The sequence below is a fragment of the Liolophura sinensis genome, chromosome 7, assembly GCF_032854445.1.
Source record: "Liolophura sinensis isolate JHLJ2023 chromosome 7, CUHK_Ljap_v2, whole genome shotgun sequence".
Classification (NCBI taxonomy): Eukaryota; Metazoa; Mollusca; class Polyplacophora; order Chitonida; family Chitonidae; genus Liolophura; species Liolophura sinensis.
Window position 1 is genome coordinate 26,363,954 of NC_088301.1, and position 27,752 is coordinate 26,391,705.

The window sequence follows — 27,752 nt, forward strand, 5'->3', positions numbered from 1 at the left end:
TCCAGCCAACAGGGGGGCAGGAAGAGGTCGGTAATAGGCCGTCTCCCAATACCCTACTTTTCCTGCTGGTTGGGACAGTTTTTTTTTTGATTGGACCCTGACGTACATGTTTCCTATATATTGTTTTCTCTATGAAGGCCATGGGGAAGGACAGTTTCATTGTAAATTCACCGAGCTGCCTTCAATAAATAAAGATATTATTATATATTATAATTTAGCTTGGGAGAAAGCTAGGGAGAGCCCGACAGAAACCACTGCACCTTGCTGGGAACCAGACAAACACACTGACATAAAGTGCAGCATCATGTGTCACGTGCAGGGTCATGTCATCATCCAAGGCAACTCCCTAGAAGGTTCATTCCATTAGGGTCCTCTTAGTTTATAATTTATTTATTTATTTATTTGATTGGTGTTTTACGCCGTACACAAGAGTATTTCACTTATACGACAGCGGCCAGGATTATGGTGGGTGGAAACCGAGGGACAAAAACAGGGGAAACTCACGACCATCCACAGGTTGCTGGCAGACCTTCCCACATATGGCCGGAGAGGAAACCAGCATGAGCTGGACTTGAACTCACAGCAACCGCAATTGGTGAGTGACTCCTTGATCATTACACTGTGCTAGCGCACTAACAAACGGAGGCCCCAGTTTATAATTTATAGTCTTCCACGTATAAAAGAATGAATGATTTGGGTTTACCACCACTTTGTCAGTATTACAGCTATCACGTCGACACGGTTCAATGCATTGCACGTTTCAGTTCTGAAAACTCATCTGTATATAACTTATCTATTGCCTGACCACAAGAAAAATGAACAACTAACAAAGTTATGTTTAGTGAAAAGAATACATCATAATTCTCTGATCAATGTATCATCACTGGACATAATACCAATGAGGATTGGTCATTGCACATTTTATCTGACCCTCATAGTTTTGTGGGTAATTTCATCAATTCTCCCCCCCTCCAAAAAAGACAGCATAACAGTTGGCCAACATAACAGCAACACTGACTGCAGCCAGACAATCTCTCAGAGACATCACACATGTATTTACAGTCACAAAGTGGATACACAATCTCTCAAGAGACATCATACATGTATTTACAATGGCACAGCGCATACAATATTACCATGAGCTTTTTTTTAATAATAAGTTAAAAACACCTTTTTTGAGATAATGGCATAAAGGTCCATATTGTGAACTTTGCGCAATATTACAGTATTTCATCTAAACTAGCCGTGAAGTCGGACTACTTTCTTATCTTACAAACACTTAGCATCAAAACTATCACTTTAAGGCCTGTATGTACCCTTTAAAGTGCATCTTTACACAGAGTATAAAACATGGACACCATGAGCCTTACCACTTTCTTATAAGTTTTTTTTTCAAACCTGCCAAGCACCTTTTTTACAGACTCCATAATGATAATAAAACTACAATTTTTACATACAAACTGGATGTATATGAGAGTGGACAAGATCAAATAATACATATCTTGTAATCAAAAACTTTTACTGTTCACCTTTAACACAGTAATGATTGGACGTTGAATTCAGACATAAATCACCAGCAAACTTAAAGTTGGAATTATCTCCCTTGATATCATGATTACACCCATTGTATAACATACATTCAAGTACTTTAATATACTACCAATGCTTTCATTATCTTTTCAGGTAGAATGTTATCCTGGAGCACTGGTCAAAGTAGCCAGATACTTGCTCAGCTTTTTACAAAAGTAGCAGGCTATGATACAATGTTTTAAGTACTAGACACCCGGTTTCTCTATCTGCCTTCCACCATTTTGTCTCTTGTTATTACGGCTTCATCAAATTTGATCATGAATGTTGTACCCTTGTGCCAATGAACAGTCACCTTTGCTGGCTGGAATCAAAAAAAAAAGCAAAAATAATATGTGTAAGTCATTTAGCATTAGAGTGAGTGAGTGAGTGCTTGGGGTTTAACGTCGTACTCAACAATTTTTCAGTCATATGACGACGAAGGAATCATTAGGGTGCATGCACGTGTAATGTGCCTCCTTGTTGCAGGACGGATTTCCACCGCTCTTTTATTTAGTGCTGCTTCACTGAGACGACTTACCGAAGGCAAGTAAGCCACCCCGCCCGAGCCATTATACTGATACGGGTCAACCAGTCGTTGCACTATCCCCTTCATGCTGAGCGCCAAGCGAGGAAGTTACAACTTCCTCTTTTAAAGTCTTAGGTGTGACTCGATCAAGGATTGATCCTGGATCTACCGGTCCCGAAGCGGACGCTCTACCAACTGTGCTATCCGGGCCGGTCATTTTTAGCATTAGATGTGACATCCCATAAAAAAATCCATGTTTTCTTGATTGACCAACCAAGCAGCTTAGAGAACTGCTACATGTAGTTGCGGCTAATAAGTGGGTTAGCAGCAAGAGATGGATTTGAACATGTGACCCACGGGTCAAGGGCTGATGGATATGCACTGGGTTAGTGCAGGTAAATAGCACTCATGCTATATTCAGTATTCTTATGGACTTTTTTCAACTTTTTACATTTTTCAGTGTTGGTCTGTTTTGTGGGTGAAGGAAGCCATGGTGCCCGGAAATAAAAACCCGACCTTGAACGAGTTACAGACTAAATTACTGGCTAAATTACTGGCTAAAAATGCACAGCATACATTGGTGAAAAAGTCAACAACTACATGAGCTTGTTATCTTCAAGAAACCACAAAGAGTGAGAGCAAGGAAATCCACAAATTTGCTATCCATTGCTAGGATTGAACCGTCACCTTGTACATTCTTGACCACTCATCCACAACCTCATTCCCACTTAATAATTTAAAAATAAAAGTTCAAAATGAAAAAAATTCCTTCATCATCAAACCTGTCTTTACCCTTAGAATGAACGATGAGGCCACATTAAGTCGCCAGTACTTCAGCCCAAAAAGCGATGAGCTTACCTTTCCAGCAAAACACAATAATAATCAAAAGCATCAACGGCCCTACTTTTTACTTACAAAGTTTGATCCGTTGAGAACAGCCTCCAATATACCAGCAGTAAATGCTGCACAGTTTAGGCTACCTGAAAAAACAAATGCAGTTACTCATTACATGGTTCCCAAGTTCTAGTAATAATACTATTTGCTTGTAAGACCATGTTCAACTAGGACATGAATAACACAGAAAAAGGCAGATTGAATTACTCTAATTACTACTATGGGCCCAGTTGTGCAAAGGTGTATTAGCTAATACTGGTATTATATCATATTTTATATTTAAAAATTGGCCACACTCAGCAGCCAATGCAATTGTTCAAAGTATAACAGCAGCAGTTTTACTTCATATTTAATACACAGGTACACAACTGCTTTTAGGCTAAGTACAAAACTGAGCACTTGGATTAAAGTTAAATCTTGTATTAAATCTTAAAACTGTTTTGAACAACTGGGCCCTAATGTCAAACTACATGCACATTTCACTTAATAATGAAAAACCAACAAAAGGCATAGCTGAGGGGAGATAACTCTGGTCATATAACAGACATAGAATAATCTGTTGCTTACCTTTATCTTTTGGAACAGAAATAAACTTGTTGATTAAAGGCTCCTTTTCTATTATATAATCTGAATACAGTTAGGAGTTAAGGAATATATATATATATATATATGAAAACCAAAAACAGTACAACACTTGTTATCAAGCAATACATCTAAAACCAATCATAAAAGTGAGCAAATAAAAAGAAAAGGGAGCAAACCTCACCACATGATACCCTCACTTTCTCACGAATGTACATCAATGAATATTTACATCACCTCCTAACAGAGACTAAACTATAAGAGTGTGGAATGATAATGTGTGTACTAGCTATCCATTAATCCATTAATGTGCAAAGCCATTTTGGAAACACAGCTCTGAACAGAACACAGGAGTGCGGAAAAGCAGGGAGATAGAATGACAAGCGTACAGGCAGATTTTGTAGAACGTGACTCGGCACAATGGAAATGTGTAAGCTATCTATTGAACCAAGTTCCATGTTAATAAGGCTGTTTTGGAGACACATCCAGTAACTTGGGGTCCACTCTGGTGTCCTTGTGGGACACCTTTTGAAATTATTCGGATTATTATTATTATTACTATTATTATTCTTGGTCAAGATGTAAAATTGCAATATCTCCAAAATTGGTAAAGGTAGAAAGAAACCAAACTTTGGAAGTAACCTTTGACGTTTTCTGCCGTTTTACCAGTGGCATGATTTAGCAGCCATTTTGAATTTCGCTGATAAGCTACAAAATCTTCTTCTCCAAAATGGTTACACCTATCAAAATAAACTTTTTGTTTACAGTTTTTGGGTGGATTGTCCTACCTTTATTGTAAAACGCTTTTAGTTTGGTATGCAAATAAGGCCAAAATCGACCAATGAACTTGGCTCAAAAGTAGGTCAATTTTAAAAACTGCTTAAAATCATTTAAAAAAACACACTATTTGGTGCCCACTGACATCACAATTACAAATCTGCAAGAATTATTTTTGTACTTTGTGTTGTTTTCATGTTATGACCTAAAAACCAACAAAAAATTGACAAAGAAGTGTACTCCAAAATCATCCTAGACTGCATGAAACCATTGGCTGCAATTTATCGTGGGAACGGTCATCAGCTCTGCGACATTGTATTCCTTTCTGTCTCCTGCTCTTGGGCACCAACTTCATAACAATGTATTCTTTCTATCTTTTGTTCTTGGGTATCAGCAGAAGATCAAAACCACCTAATCTCTATTCTAGTCTTCAGTACTTGGCCAATTGTAAATGATGCTTGGCAGTGTAGGGTTCAAATCTAGTACATTGCTTAACATTTTTTTTTTCGTGTTTTTTAACCATTATCATGAACTTTGTAGACATCAGGCTACCAGAAGTGGTAAAAGTCTAGTCATGTGGACCTGGGCAATGTTGTTGGATAACAGTTTTAATGTTTATTTATTTGACTTTGACTTTGTTTTCTGCTATACTCAAGAATATTTCACTTGTATGACAGTGACCAGCATAATGGTGGGAGAAAACCTGGCAGAGCCCTCTACGATCCGCAGGTTGCTGGAAGACCTTCCCAGTATGGCCGGAGAGGAAGTCAGCATTAGCAGGACTTGAACTCACAGCGACTGCATTGGTGGGAGGCTCCTGCGCCACACTGTCGCGCTACCCTCCTCGGCCAGAGGGGCCCCTCATCTAATAATAAAAAATATGGGCATGGAAAACTGGACAGACTGAAATTAAAACTTACAAACGGATTTTGTGCAACATGACATGAAGAAGTTCGAACAATGTCAACACGAAAGGTATATATTTCAACGAGTTTCAGCTGCCTAAGCTTTATGGATATCAAAGTTTGGAATGATGAGACTGACTCAGACAATAATTAGAAAATATCTCAACACATTACAATTTTCATAACTTTCAAATTTATCACTGACAACTAGAGTCATAAAATAGAAAGGATACAGGTTCTTTCATCATCATTAGCATGCTCTAGCTTGTCTGCCTCCTTTCCAAAAAGAGTCTGGAATGACAGAAATGGTTTAATACAATGAAAAGATTATAACATCCTTCTTTGATTTGTAGTGAGTGAGTGCTTGTGGTTTAACGTTGTACTTAACAATCCTTAACAACAAAGGAATCTAGGAGTGCTACTTAGAGTGCAAGTAAATGTGCCTCTTTGTTGCAGGATGGATTTCCACTGCTCTTTCATCTAGTGCTGCTTCACTGAGACGCCTTACTGAAGGCAAGTAAGCCACCCCACCCGAGCCATTATACCGATACAGGTCAACCAGTCATTGCACTATACCCTTCATACTGAACACCAAGCGAGGCAGTTACAACTTCCTCTTTTAAGGTCTTAGGCGTGACTTGACCCACGATTAACCCTGGATCTACCACTCCCGAAGCGATCATTCATTTGTATTTTATGTCTTACTTTAGAGTATGTGCATATTATGGCAACCATCTCAACATAAAATATACACTACCTGTATGTATAAGAATATGATACAAGTCATACAATGGGTTACTAGCAGAGTATTTTCGACAAAAAACCCTATTTGGTCTCAGTCTGCGTCTCACCCATTCCTGTCAATATGTGCATTTGAAGCAACAGGCTTATCTTGAGGCTATAGTGATTAGCATAAACTTTATGTTCTATACTGCAAATCCGCAACCTTTTTGCAAGCTTCGGGCACTACACCTATGAAAAAGCTTGTTTATTGCTGGGAAATGGGGACTGGGGTAATCCTGTTTGCTGGACTCTCAATGTGCACCCCAGGAGTTCTAAAATGCACAAATGATCATAGCCATGTGCTCATGCCTACATGTATATGTTTGGAGAAAGCAAATATCTGTTACTCTGTATAATATTTGTCAAAAATGTGAAATCCCCAAACAACAAATCTGCACTTCAGGCGTTTCACAGGTTGACACAGTTTAGGTGGGACTAGGCAGGAGCTCTCACAAACTAGGCAAAAGGTGTGATATTACATCAGTTGCTAGACTGAATATAAATCTTGCACAGTCAGGCCTGTCTCGCCTTTAAAATCTCGTCTTTTAGCCACATTTTTAGTTTAGGAGCCCCCACCTAACGTAAAGTAGCGTGAACTTGCAAGACTCCTGAAATGCTGACTCGGCTTATGCAGAATACACATAAATGCCATGTTTAATTCTCAATATGAAAGCATTTGTATTCTTGCGAGAGCTTTTTTGGGTGGGAATAAAACAGCATCTGTGCCTGTGTTGATTCCTCTCAAAAAAACCTTGCAAAATTGTCACTGAAATTTGGTAATGATCTTCTCAAAGAATATATAATGTTGATTTTAGATAATGGTAACACAGAATAACGTGCTGCATGTAGAAAGTAATATTCAAGATACATGTATATCCAACTGAGTTTTGTAGAAAATGACTATCAGCAAATCAATATGAAAATACTCACCTTCCATAGGTTTGACTTGATGAAGAGCAGCATGTTGAGTAATTTTGTTTCTCGTTTAAACCCTTTCTCCCTTACGAACATCACATCTAATACCCTAGAGCCAACATGATGGCCCATCTCTGCCAACCTGAAATAAAATGTGTAACAATATTGAAATGTTATACCAAAAAAATTCTTCACATACAGTAACTCCTGTAAAAATCAGGGCATATATGCCTGGCATATCTAGCAATGGTACATTTCATACTCTATGTACAGGCTGTATAACACTTTTTTTTAAAATACCATTATGAGGATTATTCTGTCAGGTCACTTATTATTACAACTGCAAGAATCATAGCGACTGATTACAGCACACTCAATGAACACCTGACACTTAAAAAAAATAATCAAGTCATTCAATTCAACTGGGCCTAGGTTAATAATGCTACTCACAATAAATTTCAACAAATTAAAATGGTGTGGAACAATTTTGGTTTTAAAGGGTCGGAACTTTTTGGGCAGACAGGTAAGGACAAAAAGTGACAAGTGGACATTCTGTTCACCTATCACATTCCAGTTCACAGCCTTACTTCTTTACTTAATATATGTTAGGTCTGTACAGTTTAGGTTGTTACAAAGGTCAAACAGTAGACATACATAGCACATCATCAGTTCACTGAGCTTGAAGAATCTGTTTTTCTCAATGATCACCTGAGAAGGAAGTCAGCAAAATGTCCAACAACCTATATTTTACAATTCCCATTATGCCATAATAATCTATAATAATAGATTTATTTATTTATTTGATTGGTGTTTTATGCTATACTCCACATAAAAATAGAGTTGATGGACTCTAATGCCTGTGCATTCATTGGTCAGCACATGGAGGTAGAACAGCCTTGCAGACACTCTTAATTCTGGTCTCCTGTAAACACAGACAGCAGCGTCAGAGGGTTTTCGGTAATACACATTTTAGAAATGTATTAGAAAGACTGAAACCACAACTTATGATAAATCAGCCAGTTGACCATGTATGTAGTCTATGGGTTTGCTAGTGAAAGGGTGGGATGAGGAATTGCTAGTAAAAGAGGGGGGGGGGGGGTGAGGGAGAGAGGGTGAAAGAAGTGGAGGGGGGGACAACGGGGGGGGTGGGGGCGAGTGAAAGGGTAAGGTGGGGGTGGAAGAGTGCACACGCATCACAGGTACATTGTTACTGATTCAGTGGTTGGCAAATGCTTACTTGTTCTGTAGATCTGGAACAGTGAACACACGATTTTGACAGTACTGCACCATTTCCGAAAACAGCAGAGCAAATGTCGCCAAATTCACCTGCAAAGCAAATGCAGATAATCAGTACCTATTAATTCATGTATGTACTTTTTGTCATTGTTACTTTCCAACACAACTTACGTCGTTTTTCCCTTTTCCCTAAAGGTTTATCAACGATTGACGATTTTTTGTTTCATGAGGGACGCCATCTTGAATAAATGTAAAAGTAAGGCGGAACCTGCCGAAAATACGGATCACGGACTTTATCCTAAATTGATCTCGAGGGCTCATGAATGCAACTACACGTGCACAGGCCTCCATCAATAGCTATGAGGAATAATTTGCAATTCTTTATAAATATACAACCTTAGTGGGTAGCACTTATACATCACTTTTTATACATATTTCTGCACACATCATTTTGGTGAGAGCCTTACGAGTCATTGTGCTGTGCTGGGAGACTGTCACCACTCGGCCACGGACACCGTCATAATGCCTGCTTTTATTTTGAGTATATGACCTATGTACTCAACAATACTTCGCTCACCGGATATTTCATGGGGATTAGATTTATTTTATTGTAGAGAACATCACCTTTACAGACCTATGTATACATGTAGACTATATGTTTGTGTCTATACTCATCAGTGTCTTTGACAAACCTCCTGACTTAAAACCCTAGTCGAAGAATTATGCACGAACTGGATTTGAACCTGCGACCTTATTTGTCAAGAGCTAGTGGACTTTCCCTATACTGAAACATTTTGTCTATCATAACATGATGATGTTTCCTTGCTGCAGGTCGCTGACAGTATAGTCAAAACTATGGCGGGCCCGATACAGGCGCAAGATCGAATTTGACTAAAAGTTAGCACACATTTCAATGACAACTGCCGAAATGCTGTTTATTATTGCGGTGATGCGATGAATTAAAAAACACACTGAAGAATTAAACAGTTCAAGTTTAGATGTTTAATGTTAACAAATCACTATACAGGAAAGTTACTCTATATTGATGTAGATTCGATTCTCTCGCACTCTACAAGTGCTACTTTAAATTAAGTATGCTTCATGAAACTGATCTTCTATACAAAGGCATAGGCCTGTCGAGCTGGAACTTGGATGTAAATAAATTTCTGAATTTGAAACTTTTTGTTTGTGTTTGACCGTAAATATGCAAGATTTTTAGCCCGCTGTGTTGTAGAGGCAATGTTGTTGTCGTTCAGTGATTTTTGTCTTAACTGGTCTTTTCGAACAAGTTTACTGCAATTCCCGCCTTAATAAAAGAACAAGAACTAACCGTTCAAAAGAGAGTTGCATGCCCTTTTTGTCGAATTCCGCTGAAGTCATGGTACGTAAATTTAGCGTAAACATTAACAGTTATTAATTTCCCCCTCTACATAAAATTGCTCCTGACTGCATTATTACAAAGCTGATAGACAACCAAGAATGCTTTCAGTATCAGCGAGAACAGGGAAGACTTTCACATGCGTGGCAAATCCATTCTCTACCGACCTTTATATCAGATATGACGCTCTATGCTTATAATAGTTTGAATGTAAAGCGACAAAAATAATATAGCCCCTAATCAATTACGAGAAATTGATTCGCAGTTTTCCTTTTTAATTAACTCAAGAGAACTCATATATTTTCCACATTAAGACAGACCCTGCTCTTCTTTGCCTAATCCGGGAGCGGTAGATCCAGGACCAATCCTGGGTCGAGTCACACATATGACTTTAAAAGAGGAGGTTGTAACTTCCTCGCTTGGCGTTCAGCATGAAGGGGGTAGTGCAAACGACTGGTTGACCCGTATCAGTATAATGGCTCGGGCGGGCGACTTACTTGCCTTCGGTAAGGTGTCTCAGTGAAGCAGCACTAGATAAAAGAGCGGTGGAAATGCGTCCTGAGACAAGGAGGCACATTGCATACACCCTAAGGATTCCTTCGTCGTCATATATTGTTGAGTACAACGTTAAACCCCAAGCACTCACTCGCTCTTTGTCTAATTCTGCTTAAGCCATGTTGCTGATATTTAGCCATAAAATGAACAGTTAGAATAAAACCCTGACTGAGGTAAATCATTGGCAAGAGTGCTATATTTCTTACAGTGTACTTATTTACTGGCATAAAATTCCCTAGTAGGTGCATGAAAAGAATATATAACACAGCGTATTTGAAGTATTCATCTTATCTCTTTGCTCATCAGGGATGTCATTTCTTTATAAGACAACTATTAACGTGATTTAAACGCCTGTGAATTATGAGCATAATATGGCAGAAGGGATGCTTATAGTAGATCTTAACGATTTTCCCCTCCATTGAAGACCGGCAGTCGACCGGAATGATTACAGGGTAAGAAGTGACGAAGGGCTCATCGGGGCACCTGTCGGCTTTATCAAAGCGAATCTATACCGGTTACATATTTTGGTTCACCTGCAAAAACCAACCGAAAAACGCCACTTATGTACGGCCCCACGCAGGGGTGGGGCAGAATCCCGATACAGAGGGCGCCTGAGGACCGTATATACGTGTCATCCTTTCAACACACTCGTTTCATACCCGGGGGTACAAAGTTTCCGACCCTGACACAATGCTTTTGATGTTGGATTGTCAAAGTGTCGGGTGATAAAAAAAAGCACGGTAAATTAAGCAAGGTTAGGCCCTCGTACGATTGCAAGGCCCTGAGCTGTTATCAAACAGTCGGTTAAGAATTGAACAATGGACAAGAGCATAGCCTCACGAGTGAACGAATCACATAAACTTTTTGGAGTCTATAGTAAGTTGGTGACAGATTCTTACTGAAGGTGGTTATCATATATAGCTTCAAAAAGATATCCTTAGTTATGAACTACATTTGATGAACAACGTTCACGAGCTTTTATAAAGTTTCTGTTCGACCTACGCACAGAGCACCAATAGTTCGAGCTTCTGAACACACCTGTACAATTCATGTTATAAGGAACTATAATGTAGATTTCCGATAGTATAACGTTTGCTTACGCTGCATGCAATGACTCAGGGTGGCTTGTAAAGTAAAGCATTGACCTAGGCCCTAATATTATGGCATTGATCTGAGACCACAAAGTCTCTTCTAATTTTTTTAAATATTTATTTGTACTTACAGGCACCTGTATTTAGAGTCTAACTGTCCTAAGCGGCCACTCTCTGCGGCGACCGAACTATTTTCCACGTTAAACGACCTGTAATATGCGGACACTTTTCCAACGCATATAGGCCTACTTTTCTCTACATATTGTAGAGAAAATTAAGTCCGGTATCAAACTGTCCTACGCGGCCGAGATTTTCAAAGTAATGACGATCAGTCATTCGAAATGTACAAAATGATTGCCACAAATTTCGACAGCCTTGATAGTGATTGAAAATATGCAATGTTGTAACCTGCCATCTTATCTTGACCAGTGAAGTTTGTGGTTTACTGGTCAATGGCACCAGAGCCTATTTGTTTTAATGCCCGGCTAGCTATTGTCAGAACACTCAGGTAGAGGGATTTGCACCATGTAGAGGTCATCTGGGGTCTTCACCATATAAAATTTATGGTGGGGTATGTAACCACTACGGAAAGGTGATGCGAGGAATACGTCCATGGAGTGGACAAGATGTCCTGGATCCGCTGCAAATTCGTACATCAGTTACCTGACAATGCCATACGGCTGTCCATTGCGGTGTTCCGACAGTTCCGAGCTACCACAATGCACTGTGTTATAGTACCGTACACCAGTTACTGTCCAGCTGTCCAGTGCAGCGTTGATAGTTCCGGGCTACCATAATTTTTGGGGCTACAATACCGCGCATCAATTACCTGACAATGCCGTACAGATGTCCAATGCAGTGTTGACAGTTCCGAAATACCACAATGTACTGTGCTACAGTGATGTACATTATGTGACGATAGTGTTCATATAAGCTTTATTAATGCGTTCTTCACCCCTGATCATGCACGCATATTCTTGCTTCGATTGATAAGGCTATAAGTACAACTTGCATAGTTTCAAGATGTGGTTGTAAACCTGTCAAAGTGAATTTTAATGAATCCAATAAAAATCATATAGGGCCTACTGTAATTCTTCAACCTTTTTGCATTTTTGCAACATGTTTATTCAAGCAAATTCTGTGTAGACTGATAAAATGATACTTCAACCAATGTAGTTTTGACTCCAAAATCAAATTAAAAGCATGCATAAATTACACTTAAAGCTATTCTTTGATATGCGAAAAGGTTGAGGAATTTTACGGTACATAGTTAATATGATTATAATGGTTTAAACCGGTTTCTGCTGCCAGAAACCCATAGAAGATGGCTACCAAAACTGCACACTTCTAGTGATTTGTCGGTCTGAAACCGGAAATCCAGCATAGTGTTTACAAAGGCTTTCGGTTCAATGACGTCTAAATGATCGGCCAGATTTGCTAATGTGCATATTTTTTATTTATTTATTTGATTGGTATTTTACGCCGTACCCAAGAATATTTCACTTTACACTACGACGGCGAACAGCATCTTGGTGGGACGTAAAACCCACGATCATCTGCAGTTTGCTGGAAGACCTTCCCACCTACGGTCGGAGAGGAAGCCAGCATGAGCCAACATCACAGCGATCATAATGCTGAGAGGCTCCTGGGCCATTGCTAATCCCCTCGGCCACGGAGGCTTCCGTTAATGTGTACAGGGACGGATAAGGATGTAGGAACACACAGTTTTGTTGTTGTTACATTTTTGTACTTTCTGGCTGGTTCCAAATACCGAGTACATGTTTGGTGCGCACTATAATTACATATATTATGAAAGTGGATGGTTAAACGTAGTTAGTTATGACAAAGTGCATGTTTATATATTGTTTCCTTGATGTATGGTACAAACGTATAACATCAAAGTTATGCTGTACTTATACTGGTACTCGTCACTGTGCCATTATGGGTGTCAAAATTATTGATATTGTTAAAAAGTTTACTCGCCTTCTCGCTTGCAACTTTAGATCTGTTACATGCCATATATAGTTTGTTCCCATCGGCCACATAATAACTCCCTGTCATATACTTGAATTGTTACCGTAAGTAGGACGCTATCAAGGTATTCTATAGGATGGCTGTATACAACATGGCTTGGGCCCACCTATACATGTTATATATATTTATGTATATATGTTATACATTTTTTGTCTTAATATTAACATACATACATGTCACACCGCACCTATCCTAAAAAAAGCTTTTGTAGAGATACCAATACTTGCATTAGGGGAATATACTTAACGAAAATTAACACAAAAAAAATAAATAAAATATAAAAAATATCATTAATTGAAATGAAAGAAAATGTCTTTTTCTTCAGAAGAAATACAGATTTTAAAGAGAATTTTTATAGAAAAATGGGCAAGTCTGTTTTTTATGTCTTTGATGTTGCATGTGAGGAGTTATATAGCAGAAAACATGTGTTACATGTGGCATAAGACCTCCCCCGTATAAGCTAGTTAATATATGGCCAATCCGTACGCTCAGAACTCTTCTTCTCTTGGAGGTAAACTAGCTCAGGGCCGGACATAAGCACTTTAAACAGACGTATACCTGCTTTAAGTAAAGAGCCGACAGGTAATTCCATCACCTCCAACTGATACCGCTCAACGTGGATCTAATTAAGGGGAGGGTGCAACATCAAAGATCTTGCCGACTGCACCGCCAGGTATTATATATGCCGGGGTCATTAGAGTTCCTCAAATCGCGGAGGGCTTTCTTAACCGGTGGGTTTGGAGGTCGGGCTTGAAAAAAATCTCAACCACAGCACAGCACCTCCCACAAGTCTCTGGTTAAACTCATTTCATACCACCCTGCGTGTTATTAAAGGCCATTCCGGGCGGACTGTTTGGACATAATCCGTGCGTCTTTCGCCAAGGGTGGTAAAAAGGATGCAGGTATAAGAGTTGTACGGAGGCTGTAGGTGATAAACTATCTGCACCAGTACCAGAGTACCCTCATAACTCACCGGGGGAGGGGGAGGGTAAGGATGCTCATCTGCCGCTCAGCTCTGTGGCTTCTTCTATCTCTCCGAGCCTTCCAGGAATCGCTGGACCAATACCGTTGCATGCACAACCGTTTCTGCTGAGTTGATTAAATCCCTGTTCCCCTGTGTGTTTGACAATCCGCCTTGTACTGTACACAAACACGTTCTTGTAGCGGCCCGGATCGGAACAGGCTGTACAGGAAACAATTACGCGGAATAACACATGTCGGCTTCCTCTGTTTACTCAGCTTACTATAACGAGACATTGGGAGAAGAGTGTTTCAAAAATTGGGGCTAGCTGCATGCACGCGCAATCTGTACCGTTATGTTTGCATTCACATTCCAAGAATGTCCAAACCCAGAGAATCTTTACACCATTATCTCACCACCTACGCTACATTCAGTGTGTTTGTATACATTTGTTATCTAGTGGGCAACTGCATGCAGCCGAATCTATGCGCAGAACCATTTCTGACGTCGATCAAAATTTGGAATACGATTTTTGAACATTAACTGACCACCTCATATATGTTATGTTAAGATAAAGGAACAGAAATTTCAACATCAAGTCAATTCTGACAACATCTTGTGCAATTGGTTCCATAATTTCTGAGTCGAGATCTTGAATTTGTCTTGTATGAGAAAAGGGCAATGTACTGTCTGCATGTGCGTATATGTACATGCTCAAGGAAATCCAAACTGTTCAGCGTGTGCACCTTATAGCAAAAATTAAAACTGAAATGATAATGTTGCGTCTTTCGGAAAACTGCCTGGTTCTGTTTATTGGATTCCTCCCTAACCTCTTAATTGCTCTACACAGGTTCATAGTTCTATGGTAGTTGTATTAACCGCTTTTTCGCATATTAGGCTTGGGTTTATTAATCTGGAACGTCCATGAATGGTTGGCGATAGTAATAAATGAATGGATGCTTGAGGTTTTACGTCATAATTAGCAATTTTTCAGTCATATGACGACGAGGAATCATTAGGTGTGTGTACAAATACTGTGTCTTCTTGTGACAGGGCGAGTCCATGTCGTGCTGCCGCCAATGAAGTATCATACGGAAGACACTAGACATGACTCCCCAACCAGTCACATTATACTGACACCGGACCAAGCAGTCCTGTTTCCTTGCTCTAACTTCTCAGTGCTGAGTGCCAAGCGAGGCAGCAGGTTGGCGATTGGTATACGAATGTCTACTTTATGCGGCTTAGATTGCATTAAAAGATTTGTTTTCTTATCTGCATTAGAAAATATAATGACAACTTACAAACAAAAAGTTAACACAATGGGTAACAAAATTCCTCCTAAATGCGCTGTACTTCTGAGTGAGTGAGTGAGTGCTTGGGGTTTAACGTTGTACTCAACATTTTTTCAGTCATATGACGACGAAGGAATCATTAGGGTGCATGTACGTGTAATGTGCCTCCTTGTTGCAGGACGGATTTCCACCGCTCTTTTATTTAGTTACAACTTCCTCTTTTAAAGTCTTAGGTGTGACTCGATCAAGGATTGATCCTGGATCTTCAGGTCACGAAGCGGACGCTCTACCAAGTGTGCTATCAGAGCCGGTACGCTGTACTTCTGAACTTAAACATTCTGGTACAGAGAATTTATTAAAATCTCGATCGCTAAGCCAGCATTCCCATAAGTCTCAAACGGATAATTCAAGAAACTTTGTAACAACATGTCGGAAAATTCGGCACCGATTAAATTACGTACAAAATTACGAACGCGTTAGACTTCATAAACTATCCCGTGAACAAACTTGGCAGACATTGGACTGTCACCAAGACTTTACAACCAATGACAGCGAAATCGAAATTTTGGACATTTTTTGTCCAAGGCACTAATAAAAGTAAAGCATCCCATGTAATTTTGTAATGTATATTTTTCCGGATGGATACTGGCCAAATGGTTAAGCGGATCGCCTTTATTGAATTGCTAGGTGACGGGACGTGGGTTCAGTGCCATGACTCCCGCTGGAGACATTGGATCTTTCACCAGTATGAATTAGGTCACATGTGGGAAAGTGCGCCAGTATTGGCATGCCAAAGGTCAGCGGTTTACTCCGAGCACTTTGGTTTCCTCCACTCATATCAAACTGGCCGCCATTGTATAAGTGAAAATTTTTTTAGTATGGAACTACTTTTGTACATGTCATCTGATACATTCATTGAAATGTTCGTGGACCGCATCACAAGGCCGTGCACTTTCGCGCGATATATATTTCACCAAAAAAGAGGTAGAAATTCTTCATGTGCTTAATTTACGAAAACACCGTCATTGCAATAGCATTAAGCAGCTTTGTACAATGTATAATTACTTACAGACAGCGTTTAAAACTGTACAAATGTTTTGTGAGCGCGGACGTGAACGAAATTGCAGCGCGTATGAATAAAGTCAGAAATACAACGAAGATGACACATTGCTTATTCTTTTCACGGATGCAACAGATAAACTGATACGCATTTATATACATGTAGAGAAAATGTCAGGATATAAATAATAAACAGAATATTGCACAAGGAAGGTTAAATACCATAAATATTGTTCTCGTGAAAGGTAGAAACGATAACCAAGAGACGCTTCGCGATTTAACTGATATATCATCCCGGTTATTTTAACATTATAGGAGACAGTAGTTATTACATGCAAGTACACCAAACTGTTGGACTTTTCCTAGTTAGGCTACGATGTATTCCGTATAGATACTCCTGAAAAATAGCTCAGTTTACGGTTTACTGAGTAGTGTCACACTAAGGGCATTCAGACACAATAAGCTCGTCTGTCGAACCAGAGATCAAAGGACACCGCCGCAGGTAACTGTTATTACGTTTGTGCCACACATATATACACGAAACTTCCCAATACACTCGTTGTACCGGCTTACCTGATGTATGGAGCGATACGCTATAATGCGGCTACCGGCAGTTTACAGCATATCAAGTCTTCTCGGATAGTTTGTTTAGTCTGTCATATCCGGGAGCTGTCTTAACTTATCATACGCATCTATGTTGATAATTTGAGTATACGGTATCTCTATGAGTTCAGATTAAGTTAACCGTCCTATCTGGGCATGGTGTGAACCGGAGTGAAGATGCGATTCCCGCTGTTTTGGCGAAAGACTGGCTACATGGTGCTGTTATATACGTCTGTGGTATCTGACACCTTACACAAAATATCAACTCGTTCAAGAGTTATAATCACTCCTGGGATTCTAGTATGTAGCGATGTTTTCATACCTACATCGAATGTTTAAACTATATTTTATTTCAGTCTTAGAAGGCCGAAAGTTCGTCTTCCTTATGCATGTATATACTGTTTTGATCAAATGTCCTAATTCGTTAGCATTTTAATGTACCGACTTGATATTAAGGTTTAAATCGAAACAAACAGAAAAAAACCCCATGCAATCCCAAATATACAGATTAAGGTATCTTAATCAGCTCATTTTCGAGAGAACCGTTGTAACTATGGCAATAGTTATTTATACGGAGTGCCGATATGGCCATTCGTGTTATTGCAGATTTGCTAAATTAAGCAACTACCATAGTGTCAGTTTAGCGCTATTTGGCAACAATCAGATTAGCCAGATAAGCAATACTCAATGAATTACAGAGAACCATGAGATTAATGGTTGAGGCAAGAGATTTTTACATATTTTTTTACGTGACACATGAAGGACTCGGCCAAAGATAAGCACCATGATTGATTGGGAATGATCAAGTCACTAATCAGTCACAAGTCTTCTTATGTAATCTGGAAGAGGATTTCCCAAAATCGTTATGCGCAGGTGCAAATGAAAAGAACCAAAAAAGTCATCTGAAGTTGAAGCAAACTATTGAAATTTACAGAGATATGATTTTGCACCTTCACGCTGTCAACGCTTCTCTGACGTTTTTCTGCTGTGGACCCGTTACTGCATTGAACACTGAACACAGGTCAACTTAGTAACAGGTTAGACTCAACTCGGTCATCTAATGAAATCTCTCAACACATATCTTCTGTGGATCTTCATAGCTCTAGAATTTCACTGGTTGAAACGTATTACGTCTACATGAACTGAACCCAAATCACCCACCAAAACACCCCAGAGGTAATCCCGAAGACATCAAAAGATGAAGGGATATGACTTCTGCTTATAACGAGAATGTGTTTTCTGGATTCAGAATATATCACTTAAGCAACGCTTAGAAAACATTTCCGATTGTGTTGTTGTTCTCCTGTGAGCATCACTGAAAGACGGTATTCCACCTTAGGCTAGATATGACAATATTGATAGATTAGTTACATGATAACGTCATTATCATCCTGTGCAATGATCTGGGACGTAATGATGACGTTATTATCATCCAGTGCTATGATCTGGGATGTAATGATGACGTCATTATCATCCAGTGCTATGATCTGGGACGTAATGATGACGTTATTATCATCCAGTGCTATGATCTGGGATGTAAGAGCAGATTATGCACACGATTCATCTGCTTTCATTATTTCAAGTGATACAATCTGAAAAAGATTACATGCAGCAGAGGGAGTAAAATCAGAGCCACGTCGTGATGGCTGGCAAATGGCCACATGTCTAAAACTTTTCACAAAGAACATTTCTTTTGTCTTTCTGCAACTGGGACGTAATCCAAACTTCATTGTAACGTATCTTGCATGTTTAGAGCAGAATTCTATATCTCCGGCTAGCGAAGTTAATCATGGATTATATTTGTCACGTGTTTAAAATACAAAAAAAAAAAAAAAAAAAAAAAGAGGCCCCCCCCCCCCCAAAAAAAAAACAGTACGTCTCGATAACCGCTCCAGAGTTATTGCAGAAATTTTTAACAATCTTCTTTGTATATGTATGCTATAAGTACACACTGTACTGTGTAATGTGTTCTTGCATTCGAGTAACAGTCCTGGTATTTACACTAGAAACAACCCACCTCTTTTAATAGTAGAAAAAAGGTCAAAATATATGATATTGCGATATGGACTTCATGTGGCGCTAAGATTTATTTTGTTAAAAACACAAAAAACAGGAAAAAAGAGAAAAATAAATGTTTTTAGAGATGATATTTATGCTACTCTAAAAGTCCAGGTATTCTGTTTCTTAATTTACCCTTCTTCACGATATTGCAAACTCTTCCCGTGCTGATATACTATCGATATATTGCAGAGACCCATTTACTACGATATATATATACGCTGCGAGGTATGGCAAAGGGCTTATATTTAAAAGAAGAGCCCGGGATAGCGTTGCGGGCCGGTCTGCTGGTGGGCTAGTTGATGCATGGTCTGGCTGGTGGTGTGGTACTCTTATCTTGTGAGCTGGTGTGTTTATAATGACCGGTCTCTGGTATTGTACTCTCGCAGTAAGTTAATACCATCTGGCACAGGTTGTTATAGAGCCTCGGCCCCCGGGACCGAGTGGACGCTTCGTCAACCAACGTCCATTGGCGGTTTTCCTTATTCTTTCTTCCCTTCTCTTCGAGTTCCCAGCAGCATTCGGGTCCGAGAGAGAAAGCGATTAAAGCGACATCGTTCTGGGAAGTTTCCTTTCAACCTTTATCATGCCGTGATTATGCCTTCTGGAGATTATCCAAACTGTGCTTTTTAGGGGTAGGTATAGAAGACAGAAAGTATAAAAACTTTGCATGGATAGAGTCTAGGGCTGTAGGACACACAGTGTATGAAGGCTGCACCAGTTTGACCATTACTGTGGACAATTTGACGGCATGGTCCCAGCGTACAACGTCTGCGGACATGCGCTCTCTAGGATAGCAGCGGAACCCTCTGTACATACACCTAGTGATGTATATAACCGGCCTACCGTGAAGAGTAATCATTATAAGGTCTATTAGAGGCGTGTCTGTAGCCAGCCGTGTCGTTGAGGAGATAGCTGGCTAGCTAGTCAGCTACCTGTAACGGATTCCTCGCATCTCCCATTGAGCTAGAAGACTCCAAGTGCACAGTACATGATGCCGCTAGCACCGCTGATGCCACGCTGGAGGGTTCCACTCGAATCTAACCACAGCGATGAGAGAAAGCAATTATCCTGCAAATAACCACAGCCATATGCATTTGCATTATCTGTTACCATTCTGCGGGCTGATCAGCTGGTCGCTCACGTGAAGTGTACGGTATGCGGTCGAATGTCGGTACTCAGCCAGGGATACGTTTTATACAGACGGATTGACGAAGGCGTGCGAAATTCACTCACTCTGGAATCTGTTAAAAACGGGAATGCGGAAGGAATTTCTGTAAAAGAAATAACAAAAAGAAAAACGGAACTTTGGAAAGAATTTCAACCGGTGACAATGACTTTACGGATGAATATATTTTCTGTTTTTGTGCTTTTTGGACTCTAATACCAAACCTAATTCTTGAAGATCGGACCAGAGTGGGAAATGAAGAAATCGCTAATTTATCAATTGAATGACCAGAGCGATGTCGGCAGGGATCAGCACGAATGACTGAGTGTTAATAGTGTTCAGATGGACGCCCTTGGGTCGGGTCGGGCACCTCCCGGGGCAAGCCTCTAGTATGATCATATTGTGCTTGTTTTTAACGTGTGCTCTTACTCCCGGTCTGCCCGCTCCAGTGGTCCAAAATTCAACTTACGTGACGCCGGAGTATCTCCAGCGGAAAACAGGTAGGTTAATTAGGGCCTAATTAAGTGTTACTTACAGATAGCATCATACTGGATAGACCGCGGGGAGCCAAGTATCATCTGACTATGTTGTGAATATTGCAGTTTTTAACAGCTCCAACTGTTTTTACAAAAAAAAAGTGAACTTATGAAATTATGCAGTCGATACTGCATCACTACACACTTTTTTGTCTGTTACGTATAACATGGCAGTAGGGTTAGGGAAATGAGGAAGATTCTGACTCATTTTCTCTTTCTTACCATTTGCCACAATCTGTCAAAATTTTAGTCTAAGTGAAGCATAAGTGTAAATAGATCGTGCTCTTGAAATTTGACCCCAATTATCATAGAAGAGCCGCTCCTTATGTTTCTTAGCATTTTGACAGTCATTTATCCAAAGCAGACGCCAGGTAAAAGTACTTTTCTGATGGTGGCGCTCCTTTCACTTTTTTAAATTATCATTTAGATATCCGGTAAACTATGTTCCAGTGACTCTTTCACTTAAAATCCCATTATATTGTCAAGTAAGAAAATCCTTGTATTCAGGCCAAACTTTGTTGTACGGTTGTGGCAATGTGCTGTGATTGTCTTCACGTTTACGATCAATTAGGCTTAAACATTATTTCAGATGCCCCCAAATATCAGGTAATCTTTGAGTCCATTCATTTATCAATCGGTTAGCCACATTATATATTACATTCAAATGCTTGGCGATTCAAAATCAGTCACTCTCACTTTCAACGTTCGAAGGGATTAGTGGAAATAGGCGGTCGACGGGTGCCGTTTGCGTAACCGGACGTTCATTGAAGACCACTTTTCTTCCTTTAACATTGAAGATAAATTATCACGATGGAAGTTATGGTGTGCAAGTTAATGCGTCACACGTTGGAAAGTTTCTTAATATTTTGCCTGCAAAAGTGACTCGTTCCCATCGTACAGGTGAAAAATTCATCAGTATGGCGTCAGTCAGTCAATCAGCCAGCCAACCAACTTACCAACTAGATAATCAATCAACGTCAACCATTTTTTACTGCAGAACGTCTCTTGAGCACGCTGCATCATTATGAGATGGTGGTGCCCACAATGGTCAACCCTAAGGGAGAATTCATCAGTTATCGTTTGCACCAACCACAAGACGGCGAATCTGGGATACGTAAGAAGCGTCGGGCCACTTCCGGTTACCATGTCAACGATGTCACAAACCATCTACCTCAGCAGCCTGTTAACGCTGTTCACGCCGACGAGTCGGACGTACGCATATATTACAGGCTTTCGGCATACGGACGGGAGTTTCACTTTAACTTGACGTTGAACAGCTTATTGGTATCAGAGGACTTTATTGTGGAACACTGGAGTAAGGCAGGTGTGGAGCGTCACCACCAACGCGTCCCGGCGTGCCATTATGTTGGTCATAGTCAGAGCCCAACGGCTTCCAGGGCCGCCATTAGCAACTGTAATGGACTGGTGAGTACCTTATCACTGCTGTCTTTATTTACATTCTTGTTCCTCCTGCCTCTATCTGTCAACAGGTTCAAACGCTGCCATGTTGTATAATGATCTACACGGCGAGGTATGCAACAAGGCTAATATCTGAGGGTAATGTTCAGTTATATGAACATAAGTGTCTTCCGCCTGTACATCATCTTGAAGTTCAAGAGCTGCATGGGTTTACCTCGGTTGTCTGTAGCTCAGGTTATCTTCAGTACCACGGAACGCCAAAAAGTATAAAAACCCAGTCAGCTTCGTCTAGGTAATTTCCCGTCGATTCAACAAACTGCTTGTTTATATGTAAAACAATTATGCCGTTGGTTTTTAAAAAGCTCCATGCACGGTGCATGGAAAGAAGGTACAAACGCATTACGCATTAATTACCGCATTTTTTGGCACCACGAGCAAGTAGGCCGATTATATATGCTTGTATAAATGTGTGAGAATTGGGGCAGCAAAGTGGAGATAAGCGTGCATATGTCGATATGCGCATGTCTCCATCGCGGCTATCATCTGACTTGGAGCAGTATACTGTGTTGAAATCTTAAAGACCAGGTTCAGTATAGGCATGCCAGTAAAAGTACATTAGGGATTGTTATTCAAAAGTAAGAATTTCCTGAAAGTAGAGAGGTACAACAGCAATGGCCATTCTCATTAATGCTACAATTCTTGTGAACAGTTAGACTAAGTAATTAAACCAAAAGACTAACGTAAACACGTTAAGTGGACGTGACAATGCAATATTGATGTGACACCCGCTAACCAAGGAAGAACAGATCATTTCCAAAATCACACAACACTCGCCAACCAAGAAAGGACAGGCCTTGCACAAATTCGCAGAACACCCACTAACCAAGACAGGATAGGCCATGGACAAATTCGCAGAACAACCGCCAAACCAAGAAAGGACAGGTCATGTCCAAAATGACATAACATTCACTAACCAAGAAAGGACACGCCATGTCCAAATCACACAACACCCAGCAACCAAGAAAGGGCAGGCCATGTCCAAACTCACACAACACCCAGCAACCAAGAAAGGACAGGTCATGTCCAAACTCACACAACACCCAGCAACCAAGAAAGGACAGGTCATGTCCAAAATCACACAACACCCAGCAACCAAGAAAGGGCGGACCATGCTCAAAATCGCACTGCACCTAGCAACCAAGATAGGACAGGTCATGTCCAAAATCACACAACACCAAGCAACCAAGAAAGGGCAGGTCATCTCCAAAATCACACTACACCCAGCAACCAAGAAAGCACAGGTCAAGTCTTTAATTGTATCATCCTCCAAAACACAGCAACACTGTGTATTTCACAAAAGGGGATCCACTTAAACAAAGGGAATTTATTTTCAATCAGCTTGGTACGATAGTCAGGGCAGAAATCTAAATTTCACATCTCGTATTTTGTGGTTAAACTTTTGCTCAATTACAAACACAGGTCTATTTCAGCCTATAGCTTTAAGTGGAAGTTGACCATCGCAGACTGAGTTTTCTAGAGGCCTCAGTTCTGCGTGTTGGAATCAAAGTTTATCTTACTTGGCTGTGGTATGATGTCAGGAAGTTTGACAGATAACTGATGAGGTGCGGTTCTTGTATCCAGGCCTCTGGCGGGTTTCATACACGTAACACATACCACTTGTGATCCCTATTTCTATACTCAATAACATAACCTGTTAAACTTAACAGAAAGTCTGTTATTTGTGTCTTATATTTATTATTAAAATATGCGTCATATTCAACATAGCATCTAGTTAGTCTAATGTAGCCTTAATGTTGAATTAATAGTGTATGTGAGCTACATTTAACAGAATAATCTGCCGAAATAACAGAATACATTCTAGCATTATTCAGACAACAGACTTTCTGTTAAGTTTATTTTTTGAGACTAGCTTCCCGGTCAAATTAATGTATCTAGGCATGTACTGTTTTGGCGGCCTTATTGATGAGACTTGTTTAAACCACTATTATAAGAGGTTTAACGTTTTTGCTGTCCAAGCCCCAATAACACAAGCTATCTTTTTTATTCGTAGCCTACCAAATCATATAAAAATTTTAAACATGCTATAGAACAAAAATAAATTTGAGACAACAGAAACAACAGAGTTTCCATTTCATTGGGTAAGCTGTCTGTGTGACACGGAGCTGACCAATCAAATGCCGGATCGTGCGATTCAAATGTCAAATCAAAGAGCGTGTGACATGATTTTCACTGCTCTTCCCTAGACGGACAGACAAGATGGTCATGTGACATGGTAGAGTCACTAGGGCAGTAGACAATTACCTCAATATGGCATAAAATATAAACCAGTATGCCTAAATAAATTACAAGTGTCGTCAAGATATTACTTACAGTGGTTCGGGACCTAAGCAACATATTACTCCAGACGTTAAATTTTGTCGAGTCAAAAATAGCGTGGAATTGGCCTTTTTTGAAGTTTTTTGTCCTGTCTTTTTATACATGGATTGTCACGGTTTCTGACAATAGCATCTGAGAACAATGCAAGCCTCGTGACAACTCAACCTGTCTATATGTTATCTCCATCGTACCCAGCTTTGTTCTAAATTGTATACCACACGAAATATGCCTTATCAGTTTCCCAGCCATCAGGCCGGTTTTCCTGCCAGCTAAGTTCAGACCGTCTGTATAAGTGCAAGAATGCTATAAACACTTCTGTTTGGGAAAACCTGGACCAAGAGAATCGATACCTTCTAAAATAAGGACATGCCGGATAAATATTACAGGGTTATGGTATAATAATATCAGTCTAATATATACATTCGTCTTATGACGCTCTGAATTTCTGTCTGGGGATTGCCTGCCGTTATAGACATCAGCCATATAGCTCAGAATTGTTTATATGGGGTTCTATCCTGGCATTTGGATCCCGTAGAGCTCAGTTATCTCTATGGAAATAAGCTATTTCATTGAAAATTGCTGTGAAGCTTGGGGAAGAAATTTAGCCAAGAACAGCAATAAAGCAATCTTGCAATGTGGAGTCTAAAACTAGGGTGATTTTAGAGTGAAGCTTCTGTTTGCTCATGTATATTTATTTATTTATTTACTTAACATGGTATAGACACGACGCCGATAAGTTTTATGGTTTAAGGAAACCACACTGGAGTCCAGTAGAAACCACTGCCCCTAACAACGTACCTGACAAATCGCCTGACTTAAAACCGCTTCCAAACCTCAATGGTCGCTGATAAGATTCAGCAGGAAAGATGTTTCTGTGGGTTGAGCTACCTTTGGCCCTAGTTTCTGTTGGTGTCAGTGTAGCAGAGGAGATCACAGTTTATTCTATGGGGATTTCATTCTTACCTGAAATTATACTGAAGTGAAAAGTGAAGGATCCTGCTTTGCCTTGCATTTGCCTTTTTCATTGCCTTGCATTTGCCTTTTTGTTTGCCTTGCATTTGACAACGAACATTGCAATTGCAAACCTTCGCGTGATGCTACAAGCGACATTTGGTGATAGAACAATCTTGGATAAGACAGAAAATACACTTTCCTGTACAATCTGTCAACCAAAATTGATGTCCAGGGTTAATAATAGCAAGGACAATTTCCAAAACAATATTCAACACAAACTACTTAGAACTAAGAAAGGATATTAAAGTAAGAAATCAGTACAGATTCATGCCAAAAAAGCAGTCATGCACGTAAACGGCTGCACTTGAACTTCAGATGGGAATTGACAGTTTTGATGGAACGATATCTAGTTTGTCGAACATAAATGCCTACCCTAGCGCTATGATGCGATGGAGAAGTAACGTCACAAGACACGAAATTTTATCAACAAAGTTTGTCGCAATATTTAATCATAGTGTTAGTCAGCATCGTTAGATACCGTAATAAGTTCCAGGCGATCTACAACATCTACTTGGGCGTCATAAATGCACTTTCCCAACCGGACGTTCAAAGGCAGCCAAGTGGTTATTGTGTTAGTGTATTGGTAGTGCAGTGTTTGGTATATAAGTACTAGACTAGCAGACCGGATACCTGTACGCTTCTCCTGCTCTCACCATCTGGAAACTCTTACTCTACAACAGATGGCTTATTAACAAGATATGGCTTTGAAAAGGCCACGGAAACGTAAACGAAATGAAGTGTTAGCGCGTGCGAACGTGGGCCCAAGGGCAGCTATCCCTCCTTATTATAACACACAGGGGTGTCTGTCATGAACAGACTACTTCATATCGCTTGACCCACTCCTGTCGGCGATGCCAGACACCCTGACCGTGAGAATTCACTGGTGGGAGGGGAAGGGGGGTGATAAGATAATAAAATATGGGTCGTGGTGATAGACACTCCGGTTCAGAGCAAGGAAGGATTGTTTGCATTGTTGCATCAGTTCATAGTTTAGCCTCTATTACCACGGCCTTACATGGTGAATTGCTGCTTAGCGCAGACAGCCTCACTAGGTTGTTTAAACGCCAACGATCACACTTAGTTGATTGCTGTTTTGACGTCAACGGCCACATTTAGTTGGTTGTTCAAAGCCAACGATAACACTTGATTAATTGTTGCTTAACGCAGACAGCCTCACGAGGTTGTTTAAACGCCAACGATCACACTTAGCTGATTGCTGTTTTGACGTCAACGGCCACATTTGGTTGGTTGTTCAAAACGAACGATAACACTTGATTAATTGTTGCTTAACGCAAACAGCCTCACTAAGTTGCTTAAACGCCGACGATCATACTTAGCTGATTGCTATTTTGACGTCAACGGCCACATTTGGTTGGTTGTTCAAAGCCAACGATAACACTTGATTCATTGTTGTTAATAAAACGGCCTCACTAGGTTGTTTAAACGCCAACGATCACAACTAGTTGATTGCGGTCCCAACACCAACGGCCCCATTTGGTCGGTTGCTCAGAGCCAACCATCACTCTTGATTGCTTGTTGTTTAACAACATAGGCCACACTTGACTGATTGTTTTTATATCGACATTCACGTATAATGGGTTGACGGTTGTTTAATGCCAACGGCCACACTTCGTCCCAGGTGTTTCATTCTCCTCACGTTGTTAATGCAATTGTATCGTTGATACTCTACATGATCAAATGAAGAACATCCGTTTTAGTTCTCCTATCTTAATATTTCCCTTCTTTAATATTAAAAAAAGCCTTAGTGGATTTTCCTTTAAATTTGTAGAGCACAGTTTAATTAGCATGATAGGCAAAAGCATTACCTTATATGTGTGTCTTGTCAATGTTTCCTGCTATATTTTGGGTCTACATGACTCATGCATTGCCTGAACTGTATTGAGAAATATTCATTCTATTGACACCAGAATTTTGCAACGAAACTCTGCTTCAATCCGCCCTAGTTCTTGGTGGTTTTCGTTGAACGCTATCTTGGAAAT

General features: G+C 40.1%; 2 protein-coding genes across 2 annotated transcripts in view; one reads left to right on the forward strand and one right to left on the reverse strand.

Moving 5' to 3' along the window:
- Positions 1–1,704: 1,704 nt before the first annotated feature.
- LOC135471347 (trafficking protein particle complex subunit 5-like) lies at positions 1,705–8,406 on the reverse strand. Its single transcript, XM_064750551.1, has 7 exons — positions 8,359–8,406; positions 8,189–8,277; positions 6,967–7,093; positions 5,487–5,544; positions 3,557–3,616; positions 3,011–3,075; positions 1,705–1,891 (listed from the first exon to the last, which is right to left on the reverse strand). The coding sequence occupies exons 2-7, from the start codon at positions 8,239–8,241 to the stop codon at positions 1,793–1,795; spliced, it is 462 nt and encodes a 153-aa protein (XP_064606621.1). The 5' UTR covers positions 8,242–8,277; positions 8,359–8,406; the 3' UTR covers positions 1,705–1,792.
- Positions 8,407–20,756: 12,350 nt separating this feature from the next.
- LOC135470787 (A disintegrin and metalloproteinase with thrombospondin motifs 6-like) overlaps positions 20,757–27,752 on the forward strand; it is a 35,647-nt gene continuing 28,651 nt past the window's right edge. Inside the window, exons 1-3 of the mRNA XM_064749829.1 lie at positions 20,757–20,886; positions 21,920–22,077; positions 22,129–22,347. Of these exons, the coding sequence (XP_064605899.1) occupies positions 20,778–20,886; positions 21,920–22,077; positions 22,129–22,347 (486 nt within the window). The 5' untranslated portion in view covers positions 20,757–20,777. The remainder of the gene's footprint in view (positions 20,887–21,919; positions 22,078–22,128; positions 22,348–27,752) is intronic.